This window comes from Nyctibius grandis, chromosome 1 (assembly GCF_013368605.1).
Source record: "Nyctibius grandis isolate bNycGra1 chromosome 1, bNycGra1.pri, whole genome shotgun sequence".
Classification (NCBI taxonomy): domain Eukaryota; kingdom Metazoa; phylum Chordata; class Aves; order Nyctibiiformes; family Nyctibiidae; genus Nyctibius; species Nyctibius grandis.
The window spans coordinates 47,598,396-47,611,593 of record NC_090658.1 but is presented as its reverse complement, the minus strand read 5'-3'; the positions used below and the strand labels follow the sequence as shown (position 1 = coordinate 47,611,593).

The window sequence follows — 13,198 nt, the reverse complement described above, 5'->3', positions numbered from 1 at the left end:
TGTTTCTTTTTCAAACACCTGGCTTCTACTCCAAAGCAGAGGGCTATGCAAGAACTGCAAAGCTTTTCATAATTTTAACATGGGTAGAGATTCTGTAGTTTTTCAGTCTCATTTTTATAAATAATGGAATTGATTTAGCTGAGGTTTATCTAGATAATTCAAATGATGGAAAAACTTATTGTGAGCTAGTAAAGTTTAGCAAAATGTGCCCAAAGAAGTACAATCAGATGTTCTCTAATGGACTTATCAAAAAAAAGTTAGCAAGTGTTAGCCAGACTCACTTATAATTGAGAAGGCGTGTAGGGCTACTAAATGGGATCATGGTACCTTTCCTGGTCCTAAGCACTTTAGAAACGAACATGGACCCTTTCCTGAGCAACTTGTAAAAAGGAGAGAAAAAACCCCAAACAAACCACAAAACCCAGAAACAATTCTGATGAGCACAGTATGAATAGAATAATTAATGAATGCTAGGTAACGGTTGAGGGAAGTCATTTCAGTGGCAGTTCAGATATCATTGGACTACTTAAATCTTCAGTGCAATGTAGGAACTTATATTAAATACAACCTAATTGTAAATGTATTAAAAAGTCAGATGTTTTTTTCTGTTTTGTTTACATTTGTAATTTTTGTTAGCAATTGCATACGTGTTGATTGGCAACGGCTTGTATGATGAAGCCATACGACATTTTTCAACGATGCTGCAGGTAAGTTTTCTCTTTGGACCCCTGAAAAACCACTTTATGAAATTATCCGTTACAACATATGGCTTTTACTGAAACAAAGTTTCAATTAAGGATTTTAAAACGAGAGTAATTATTCTGTTGTTCATTTTTTCCATCCAAACATAAGCATACTCTTAAAATCAGGTAATTCAGTATCTTGGTTATTTGGTGAGTATTTTTCTCATTTGTACAAATAAACTTTTTATGGCACTTTGACCAAAAAAAAAAAAAAAATCTTCAGAAACCTGACCTGTCTGAAATTGAAGTTCCTTTAATTGCTCTCTTAATATGTAGGCTGAGATATTTTAATGTGGATTTTTCTGGGTGACAGCGTGTTGCCAGTAACATCAGAAAAAAACCTGACACAGATCACTTATTGCTAGTGGCAAGTACTGCATTGCTTTCATGATGATAAATCATTTTGTATGCTGGGTTTATCCTTCTTCAGTGGTGAGCATTTGATGTGTTAAATATATAAGTAAAGTTTAAGTAATACTTCAAAATATTTTTTTTTCTGACAGAGGTAAACAATTCAGAATCTTCTTCTATGAAGTGGAAGGTAGCCACTTTTAAAACAAAACCAACCCCAACAGTTTAAGCTTCAACTAAAGCTGATTTCAAAATACTGTATTTTTATGGCTAAGAACTACCAGAAGCATGGACCTGCTTTTTGATCTAAACTGGTTGTAGTACACAGATGCAAGCTGAAAGTAATACTGCAAATACTAGCATGTACTTTTTTTTAACTCAAATGTCATATGGCTTGTACTTAAATTGAGTGAAAGTGTGGCAATTTAACAGAATTATTCCAGGGAATTTATCAAAGGACCAGAATGTTTTTTGTTGGGTTTTTTTTTTGTTTGTTTGTTTTAGGTGTTTAGTGATCTGTCTTTGATTTGTTTTTAATGTGAGGAATTATTTTTATTTTTTTTATCGTAATGAGAAATCCTGCTTCAAAAACTGCTGGACTTGCATAATGTTTCCTGCCTTCTCTTTATTAAGAAGGAAGCTTAATGTAAGTGAAGATATGCAAGATACAACAGCTGTAGAAAGATATTGTGATAAGTGTGTATATAATAGAGTACCTTTGCAATGCACACATCTCAGTTGAAATTAGTATCATGCTTATTTTATGCCTGAAAGGCTGTAAAGTGGTTATGATTGTTCACTGTCTTCCATAAGGCAATTTTAAATAAATGTTTTAATACTCACTTTACATGTAACAGAACAAAACAGCCTTGCTTAGCTGCTGTATTAAAAGCAGAGAAGTTACCTGAGGTTGACACTGGCAAATGTACACTTGGAATGAGCTCAAGTCTGGCAAGCTGCCAGCATTGGTGTGCCAGGTATCTGTTGTTTTGTCAATGAAAGAATTTGTTTCTTGGCAATTGTCCCAGTTAAATGAGACCAGGCCTATGCTACAAACTTTTGTAGCACAGCTGTGTTGGTTTTAGGTCTGAAGATGGCATGATTCCTGACTGGTTTTCAGCAAAACTGACTGCGTAGGCATTGTTGTGCCAAGAAAACCAGTTTTGCTGTTGTAGTTCTTCAAATCTGGATGGGAAACCATGGCTGGAGTATATAACACTGACCAAGAAGTAGATTCACTATGTAAGGTGCATCCCCTTAAGTGCTTGAGTTGGAAAGCCACAGACCTAAATCTAACCCAAGGAAGGTTTGTTTGAATTTTGCAGAACTATTTTGGTAGAATACCTCTAGTTTAAGTTGCTGCCTGAATACAGATTTCATCAGGATGTCACAATTTCCTTCTTCCTAATTTTAAATCTTCAATTACAGACAAAACAAGCTTTGAATGGCTGAATTGTGTTTGTCTATTATCACTTCAGTGACATTAGACAAAAGAAGCATATAATTAACAATAAGATTACAAGTAATGAAGTTTGGACAATGGACTATACTACTGTGTACATAGCTTCTGATAGGTGGTCACTGACACTGTAACTACACTCTGGTTAGTTCATTTTCCAGACAAATACTCCAGAACAATTCCAGTAGATTGAATTGGAAGTTGCGAGCATATGAAAGTATGGACTGTAATACAATGTTTCTTTGCTTGACAACTGTGATTGCTCATTGCTTACTATTTAAGATCAGCAAGAATTAAATACATATTGAAGAAAGATACCTTTTTAAAGAAAAAAAACCCACAACGGATTATTGTATTCACTTTTAATCTTAACAGGAAGAACCAGAGCTGGTTAGTGCAATTTATGGACGAGGGATAGCATATGGAAAAAAAGGACTACATGTGAGTAGATAATTATTCAAATTAGTATCTGACTGAATTATTTGAATCGAAACTATAAGGTGGCCTGTAACAGGAGGAACTAGACTGATTAGAACTTGATAGGTACATCCCAAAGTCTTTGTGCTGTCCTACTATAATGATGTGTCTGTCCCATGGTAGGTACTCCATAACATAGAGGGATTTAGTGGATCACAGTGCTCAAGCCATGCTTTGTGGGACTGTGGAAGTAAAGCAGCATGAAGCAAGGGTGCCAGAGGAGAATATAGACACAATTGTGAGTGGTGGATAGTAAAGCTGGGAGCCACAGCTATTTGAAACAGTTACCTAATAAGATAACAGGCAGTATCTTGCCTCTGAGAGGCAGGTTTATGAAGTCCCACTGAATTTGACTCTACATCTAGTCTGTATTTGGAAACAAAAGTGTCTTCTATTGCAACTTAGAAACATGGTCAACTCTTGCAATCCAGTAGGCTTTATATTGCTTCTTGATTGCCTGTGCCTCTTGATACCTATACCACCTTGAATTTGTTCAAAAAAATTCAAAGTTAAATTACTTGCAACTGACTGCTCAAACAATTTCCGGAGCAAAAATAAGTTTAAAAGTAGACTATAGTCCTTGTAGTTTGAGTTTGTGGCCAGTTGAATTGTGATTGAATGGTTGCTGGAATTCTATTCTAGTTGAATAACTCCTTGAAAACTTCCTTTGTGCAGAATATTTAATTCTTCAGTGGTGCTGACAGGATCTTGAAGTCCCTCATATTTGCATGTTTTTAACACCAGCATGAGTTTGTTTTCTCAGTTTGGCTAGATGTTCAGACAGCTTCAAGTCATAAAAGTTTCTGTGAGCGACACTTTCAAGATACAAAAATGATGTTAAACATGTGAAAAATGTCTTTGCCTTGAAAAAGATCAATGAAATCTAATACAGAACCTGTATATAATCAATTTGGATTTTTTTCCAATTAAGTAATTGTTTCCATCCTACAATTTATTGAGGACAGTATAAAAGTTTTGATAGGCAAGATGCTGATGGCATCAACCTATTCACCAGTACTACTTGGAGTAAGTTACAGAGAGTACTGATGAAAACACTGGTGGGTGAGAATATGCGTGAGTGTTGGAGTTCACATGACAGCTTGAGGCGGCTTTGCTGCCAAGAAAGGTACCTATGGAGCCGTAAACCTAATGTTTATTCACAGAGTTACATTAATAAATTATTAGAGGTACAGCATAAAGATGATATGTACAAGCAAAGTTTATTTTTCTTGTTCATAGCAGATAGGTGGGGGTTTTTTCAGCTATTTGTGGAATATTGCAGCTTAATGTCAGCAAAGGTGTGAAGGGCTTTTAATGTAAACTGGTACACTTCCAGAAGCTTAGACAATTTAGTTGTCCTTCAGTCTCCAGAGTATATTACTCTAAGCGTGCATAGTTGTTTACCTTGTTTATTTTTTCTCCTTTTCAGGATATGAAAAATGCTGAACTTGCTCTGTTTGAGCTCAGTAGGGTGATTAGTCTAGAACCAGATCATCCTGAAGTATTTGAACAGCGAGCAGAAGTGAGCATTTTTTGTTGTTTTTCAGATTTTTTTGAGGAGTTGCAATTATACAGTGTTTTCAAATATTTCTTCACTGATTTAATGACTAATGCTCTTATCTGTGTTTTTCTGTGAATATTCGTGCTTTCTTTTAAAATATACATATTTACTCTCAAACAGTGTAACTTGTGGAATGTTTATGTTTAAAATGAAACATACACCATATGGAGTTACTGTAGCCAATAGAATAGCATATATTATGTCGAAGTGTTGAATTTTTTACATACCATATAGCAGGATCATGTGTCTTCTGTTTGGTTTTTTTTGTATAATGAGTCAAAATATCACTTGAACCTTACTGTTTGCACTTAGTGTCACCTTAGTAAATTTATTGTTAGGACTAGTTGGTAAAATGCCAGACTTGTAAAGAATGAGTTTTTAATCAAATGTATTGGTTTTATATTCATGTGTGTAAGTTAAATATCATTCAGATACACAGATATTTTTCATTTTGAAAATCATGTTTTGTTTTGCCAGTTAAATTACAGAAAATTAATTTCAAGAAGCAGCTTTATAGACAAATCAAAAGTATAAATATTTATTAAAGTCAGCATACTGTATAATGATAACTGCCATAAGATGAAATTGTAATTCACAATTTTCATGTTTTTAATGATTTGTTAATACATTCGTTAAAATTTTGATCTAAAAATGTGAAAGGCATTCAAATAATTGGAAAATAGACCATTTTCCTTTGAGGGGAATATTTTGTCAAAATAAAAAGGTTTATGAATACTTTAATTACATTGTCAGTTGAATGTGTTGAAATAACTCAAAAAACAGTATTTTGCTTTGGCTGACTTTATTTGGAATACGAGGTTTCTGCAAATGTTATTGTGATGTTGATGTACACTCATGTTTTTGGAGAAAAAGGCTTTCGGATTTTCCCTTCAGTAGGGGTTTAAAAGCAATAAGTACTGAAATTTATAGTAGAACTTCCAAGCCTGTTCTAGCAAATACAGTTATTCTGTAACAGCTAAACATGAAAAAGAATAATCTTCATATTTCTAAAACAAATCTATTCAGCCTGTTTGCTCTAAACTATGTTTTTGTTTTATACTCTTAGATATTGTCCCCACTAGGACGAATCAGTGAAGCATTATCTGATCTCACCAAAGCTATTCAGCTACAACCATCAGCACGGCTCTATAGGCACAGAGGTACCCTTTACTTCATATCTGAGGTTAGTGGATTTGTGGGGTTCTGTTTGGTTTTGGTTGTGTGGGTGGTGTTGATTATTTTGTTGTTGTTGTTTATGCCAGTTGTTACTCCTGTTCAAGAGATTCTTTCATATTTAAATTAAAAAGCAAAATAACAACAAAAGCCCCGATTTTCCTGTAGTTGACTTTCTGACAGTTTAGAGGTATTCTTCAAGTATTTCATCTGCATATCTATTTAATGCACAGAATCAGAGGGCAAGTACCTTGCATGCACATCTCAGATTGTTTTGTGTGTTTGAGGAGTAGGATATGGCTAAAGAATTTGACTTGATCTATAATGTACAGCTGCATTTTAGTAGTATTGTTAAATGCCAAACTAAAAAGGAAGACAGTTATGGCCAAGGCAGTAACTGCCCTATATACGTAAAAAAACCCAAAACCAAAAACCACACCACACCACAAACAAACAAACAAAGAAACCCTACAAAAATGCTAACATCCTATTTTGCTATGTAATCTCTGTGTGGTGTTCTTACGCTTTAATGTAAACCAAGTAACTTTATCTTAAAGGATTGTATGAATACTAAATACCTGATTTCCCACTTTATTCTTCTGATTTCACTCTGTTTGTTTCCAGCTATTTTTCCACGTACTTTACTACATTTTATATAGCACTTGCTGTAAAAGTTGAAAGTGTATTGTGCATTCCTTATTCTTTGATATTCTGACTGGCAGTTGAAAATCGTTGCTGCTTAACCCTGAGACTCGCTTCATATATTAAACAAAATTCTGCAGTTTACTGTTATGAAAATAAAAGTATGTATTCCTCTTTATTTGTATGATGTTTCCTCTGTAATCTAAAATCTACTTTATCACAGGATTATGCAACGGCCCATGAAGATTTTCAGCACTCATTGGAACTGAACAAAAATCAGCCTATAGCTATGCTTTATAAAGGCTTAACCTTTTTTCACAGAGGACTTTTGAAGGTAAAGCTATGTTAAATAATAGTTCATGTAGAATAATACCCTCTATTTGAAGTTACTTCTGTAAAATAGTAGAAATATCATAGGTGTTGATATACATATTTTCTCTCACATATGGAAGACTTTTTGAGGCAAAAGAGTGCAAGCAAAATGAAAAGATGCCATTGCTGACTGTAATACTTCATGGTATGACATGTAAATACTGCTGGTCTTGCTGGGTCTTGGTAAATCAGTGATAACTGACATGTTTATGAAGTGCTTTGAAAGATGTTTGTATTTGGCACCTCTGCTAGTATCTGTGTGGTTATATTCAAAATTTCTTTCCACAAAATGGAGACTCCCTAGGTTTTGTAAAGGAGAAAGGGATGAAGAGGAAAATATTTTTAAATTCTTCCTCGAATGAGCTAGAAGGTAATCAAGGAAGCTGCTGATAGAGCACCCTGCATCTGTGCATGTGTATTTCAGTTATATGTTGATTCTGAAATGCTCATATCTAAATTGAAGGAACATAGTTGCTCCCTCAGATTCTAAAATTAGCAGGGAAGTAAGTTCTTCCCATGCTTTTTTTAATGTTTCACCATTTTCTGACTCAAAACTTCTTTATGTTTTAGGTGTAGTAATATTGCACCTGTTTCTTGCTTGTGAAGTATTTAGAGATACTGCTGCAGTTTTTCTGAGAGGAGAGTAATAGACAAGTTGTCTGAAATCCTCAGTTTGAAAAGTGAGGATATAACACTGTGATTCCTAAATTCCAACAGAGAGGAAGCTTTTTTTAACCTCTGCTAACAGCTTGGGCTTCATTAAGGGTTGTATGAAGAAATCCTGACAGAACTTGGAGACAACCCAGGACTCCTGAGTTTCAGCCCAGTATCTTTCATAGGAAATTCCTGCATGTTTGTTGCCTTTTTTTTTCTTTCTTTTTTTTAGCGAACAGGCTACTTCTCCATTTTCTTAGTACCCAAGCTGGTATTTTTTTCCATACTCTCAGTGCATTCTGTGAGAACTTCAGACTGTCATTGAACTTACTGTCTGTATCTTATTGCAGTCAAATGAATTACTTGCAAATAATAGTCCGATTGAATATCTGATTTTTGGTGTAGGCAGCACAGAGCCCAGAAAGTGATGGTGGAAATGTAACTGACAAGGATAAATAATGTCTCAATTTGTAAAACAGAAGCAATGTTTTCTTCTTTCTGATATGCAGATCAACACAGTTCTGCACCACCACTTCTTTCCCCTCAATTTCTTTTCTCAAAGGGAAGTGTCTTCCCTCTCTAATATTCTAGTTCTGAGATTGTGACTGAGTGGCTTTTCATCCCCAGGTATACCTTAGCTTTCAGTCAGGTTCAGACTGCCTCTTAAAGGAAGGCTATACACGTCATCTGTTAGGTTTTACTAGGCTTGCTGAAAACTGAGATGTGGGGTGAGGGTGGCATTTTTGAGTGAGAAGAGATTATTGCTTTTGGATCATTGCTTTTGGGAATAATCTTCTTGGATTTAAAACTTATCTAGAGGACATGAGCCTATCAGTAGTAGTAGGTGCTTATCTTATATTTTTGTTCAATAAAAAAAAAATAAATCTTTTTTGTGCATGTCGTAGTGCTCAGAATATATTTGATATTTTTTCTGAATAGAATCTCTAAATTGACTGGAGATACTAATGATTCTTTTGTTACAGCATTCAATGTCTTGCACTATAGACTTCAAGATACTTTTCAGGCATTCCTTCGTAATATAAAGTAGTTGATTATTCCATCCTTAGTTCTAAGTCTCAGTACTGCATTTGCCAATTTATATAGCCAGTCCAGTTTAAAAACTTGAGTTCTTAATCAGATCCTTTGAAGAGGAAGATTTGTTTGAACGTATGCATATAATTATTTTTAGCTATCTTATTACATTATATTCCTCACAGCAGCAGTACATGCTATTGTGTGAAGATGATCACTTACTCTGTAATCCCTCAAGAGAGTGTTTGCTAACTGTGCAACTAATACAGAGCGCAATAAAACAATGAAAGGAAGAGTACAGATTTGAAGGAGTCTTTTGGACTGCAAAAATTAAGAGGTGTATTATGAATGAAGATGACTGTAAGGAGAGACTGCTTTGCCTTAGGAACCAGACTGAGCTTTGGAAGCAAACTCTGAAGGGATTTCATCTCTCAGTTCTATTCAAATGCTGAAAGAATCACTCATTCCCACAGCACGTTAGACAAAGGAATTCCAGCTAAATCTGTCATTACCATAAAGAATGTTGCAATATTTCATTTGTTTTGTGATGATTATTACTCTATAGATTTTGTAATAAATTCATTTCTTGTTTGTTCCTTCCAAAGGTTTTGATGAATAACTATAAATTTATGGCTAGTAACAGCTGAGGATGCTAAAATTAAACGGATGCAGTAGGTGACAATTTTTTCTGTTGGTGTCTTTCTGTAGGAAGCCATTGAATCATTCAAAGAAGCTCTGAAGCAGAAAGCAGACTTCATAGATGCATATAAAAGTCTGGGACAAGCCTACAGGTAATTGCATTCAGAAATAGTTTTAAAGTCAGTTTTCTATCTGATTGGGTCTTTAAAGTGCACCCGTTAAGTTTTACACATTTGTTACAAAACTGTGCACAATCATATGTGTATTTGGTAGCTCCTACAGCCTGTATGGCTACGTCAGGATATGTTCAATATAAATAATTCCTACGTTTGCTTTGTATTTTTAATTCAGGCTCCTAGACTCAAAGGTTAGGTAAATGGCGGTTTCCAGTAAGATGTGTTTTCGGTATGCTAAATGATTTTTAAATGATGGAAATGTTTAATGTGAACTGTTGATTAACATGCTCGTTAGTTGCCATCTGAGATTACTGTGCTACTTAAAGTTACGAAAAACTCATTGCATAGTGCGTATCGTTTTATAGAACTGCTAGATCCTATATCAATTAAATCTCTTGCCAAAGAGATTTACAGTGCTGAGAATTTAGCTAATTTCCTGTTTAAGGTATTTTTAATATAGACACGTAGTTTCTTACCTATTAAATAATTTTTTAAAAAAGCAATCTCTATTTAGTAAGGTAAATAGTCACTTTTTTCTTTTTTTTAATTTACATTAAAGATAAAATTATTTAATTTGTAGTTTAATAAAATGTATGACTTTAAAGGTGGTCTGCAGATAATTACTAAGGAGAAAAGTACATATAGCTTGTATATAACATGACAAGAACATAACATAGTCAGCTACTGAATATCTCTGCCCATTGTAGTTCTTTTCTCAACCTACTGTGTCTTGTCAGCTTTTTATTTCCTGTTTTACATTTTTGTTTTTGGAAAGCACTAATCTACAGCACAGATGCTGCTGCAACAAAAATGGCTTTTGTGTAGCAAGGGTTAAGTTGGGTCGGGTTGGTTTGCAAGTATTATATGATAAGGTGTTCTTTTTCTTCAGGCTTTATGCTTCCTTCAGCATACAGAGCATGCAATATTCACTGAAGGCAGCGTCAATTAAATTTTTTTTTTTTGGTTCTTTTTTGCTTTGTGGACTTGTGCCTTATTTACCACAGTATCTAAATTCTGAACTCACAGAATCAATCAGGTTGGAAGAGACCTTTGGGATCATCGAGTCCAACCATTGCCCTGACACCACCATGTCAACTAGATCATGGCACTAAGTGCCATGTCCAGTCTTTTCTTAAACACATCCAGAGATGGTGACTCCACCACCTCCCTGGGCAGCCCGTTCCAATGTCTAATGACCCTTTCTGTAAAGAAATTCTTCCTAATGTCCAACCTGAACCTCCCCTGGCGAAGCCTGAAGATGTGTCCTCTTGTCCTATCGCTAGTTGCTCGGGAGAAGAGGCTGACTCCCACTTCAGTACAACCTCCCTTCAGGTAGTTGTAGACTGCAATAAGGTCACCTCTGAGCCTCCTCTTCTCCAGGCTAAACAACCCCAGCTCCCTCAGCCGTTCCTCGTAGGTCAGACCCTCCAGACCCTTCACCAGCTTGGTCGCCCTCCTCTGGACTCGCTCCAACACCTCAACATCTTTCTTGAAGTGCGGGGCCCAGAACTGGACACAGTATTCAACTCAATGTAGAATCACTAATTTCCTCATGAGTTTTTCTGTGGTGCTTGTTATTGTGGTGCGTAAGTACTTTTAAGGTGCTAAATAATAGTCAGTAATTTAGCCTGGAAGATGGGCAGTTGCCTTCTTAGATTTCCAATAAATGTTTTAACTTCTTTGTTTTGTATTTGGATGTGAGACTGCCTGTCTAGTTGATCAGCTGTTCTACGCTGTGCCCAAGAAACTTTAATCTGAAGAAGTTTTGACAGAGAGAAAAAAGCAAGCCTTAAAATGTCTCATTTTGCACTGCATTGTTGTTCTACAAAGCAAAAGTCACTTAATCAGAGTATTCGTAATCAGCTTAAATTTGTTGCTTTTATTCTGTCTCACTGTCCCCTGCCTCCAGAAGTTCTCTGATCCTCAGGAAATAATAGGGGAAGGAATATAAAGAAATATGCCGCTTTTTTTTTTTTTTAAAAAAAAAAGAACTTAATGTACAAAGCGCAATTACTGTTGATTCTTCTAAATGCTCAGCAGTTAGAGAAGACCAGAAGCTGACTGGAATATTATTTAATAACTGAGGACACTGTAACTAGTGACCGACTATGACAAGTCTTGAATTACTTTCCCATGAACACTCGGGTCTTAAAACATGCAGAAATAATAATCTCATTTCTCCTGGGCACTATTAACTTCAGCTGTCAAATTCTTCTTTCTTCCTAAAATCTTGTATTTTAAATTCACGCTTTCTTTCTTCTGCATCAAATAAGTTCAAATACAATGCTTAAAAGTACCTTTTAAATAATTCTTTTTATAGTGGAAGTAGAAAATTCTCAGTCTGATTTGTCCTTCTGTACAACATGAGTTATAGCATTTTACCTATTAATTCCTGCTTCAAATCTAGTGACTTTGGTGTTCGTGCATTTATTTGAAACTAAGGACCTGTGGTTAATCACTGTTCTGTCTAAAAATTCTTTTTGGCAAACGTATTTAAAACTAGCAAATCTTGTTTGTTTTTTCTAGCGTTGCTCTTGTTTGGATTAATTTCATCTAATTTCATCTAATGTAATTTGATGTGGAAAGAATTTCATGATCTTTAACTTAAAAAATCAGTGTACTGGATTAAAAAAAAAAGAAGAAAAAATAAGTTGTGTACTATTTCTATTTTAATTTTTTTCATGATAGTTTCTCCGTGGCTATTTTTACTAAAAGCTGTCCTGCACATGGAGTAATTCCAGTCAATATGTTTTTAGTTAGTTTCAGCTTTCAAACACTGTATGCTTTCATCTTATTCAGCATTTAAGTAGTTAGTGTATTTTGAAAAATGTATTTATATTTAGAAGTCAAAAAGACCTGTCATAGATAGTGTTTTCCAAGAATGTGTTCTGTGGAAGTTTTGTTTCTTTTAGTTTCTGAAGAAATAACATAGGGATGTGTTTTTATGGTTTATGTCCACTGAGGGTTGTGAAGATTTGTGGTCTAGTGGCATTGTATTTCAGAGTTGTCACGGTTTAAAGCTGGGCTGGCTATTTCTGGGAGTGAAAAACTCTGTGCAGCTGTTCTGTTATTACCACTGAAGAACAGTTGCAGAATTACTGCTTTTGTTAAAGAAATTTTCCATTAGTATTGCGTTTCTCTTTAATGATATCCTCTTTGGACACGTTAAAACAACTTTTAACAAGTAATTTCGTTGTCACTGTTATCTTCTATATTTTTCACTTTCCACTTTATGGAATCACCTAGAGAGCTTGGCAACTTCGATGCTGCTGCAGAGAGCTTCCAGAAGGCTTTGCTGCTAAATCAAAATCATGTTCAGACATTACAGCTCAAAGGAATGATGCTTTATCATCATGGTAGCTTAGATGAAGCACTGAAGAATTTTAAGGTAAGCAGACCCTAAGTAAATATGAAATTAAAATGTTTTAACAAGGACTAGTATTCAACAAGTGCAATAAAAGGGACAAATGTCAAAGTTTTTCATTCTGAATGTGTATGTGCATTTGAACTGAAATTATTTTTTTTGTGAAATCTGTCTTAAAAGATGTATAAAACCTTACAGTTTTTAATTAAAAATGGAATTTTGCTAAAATGAAGATACTTCCTCTAACTGTTCTATGAGTTTATAAAACCAAGCTCTGGTTGAAATCTTTTATCTGTTTTTTTTTTTTAAATTGATAATTGTGCTCTTGCTAATATTCTAGTTTGGGTGAGACCTAAAGTTTCTTTCATATCTGACAGAAGGAGTGTAGTCATCTTTATAATTTTAAGCTTAATATAAGCATACGAAGTTCCAATATTTATCTAACTTTTCTGAGGTATTTTCTCTGTTTTGAAAAACTCAGAATATGTTGCAATTCATTGAGCTTGTAAAAATGTGCATGTTTCCACAGGTAAACAAAATCTTGCCTCTCTCCAT

At 34.7% G+C, this 13,198-nt stretch overlaps 1 protein-coding gene across 1 annotated transcript in view; it reads left to right on the top strand.

Annotated features, from left to right (window-relative positions):
- Nucleotides 1-13,198, top strand: part of TTC13 (tetratricopeptide repeat domain 13) — a 43,001-nt gene that overhangs the window by 9,150 nt on the left and 20,653 nt on the right. The window contains exons 4-10 of the mRNA XM_068401599.1: nt 637-707; nt 2,929-2,994; nt 4,460-4,552; nt 5,658-5,774; nt 6,630-6,740; nt 9,173-9,255; nt 12,526-12,667. Coding sequence (XP_068257700.1) covers nt 637-707; nt 2,929-2,994; nt 4,460-4,552; nt 5,658-5,774; nt 6,630-6,740; nt 9,173-9,255; nt 12,526-12,667 — 683 coding nt within the window. The remainder of the gene's footprint in view (nt 1-636; nt 708-2,928; nt 2,995-4,459; nt 4,553-5,657; nt 5,775-6,629; nt 6,741-9,172; nt 9,256-12,525; nt 12,668-13,198) is intronic.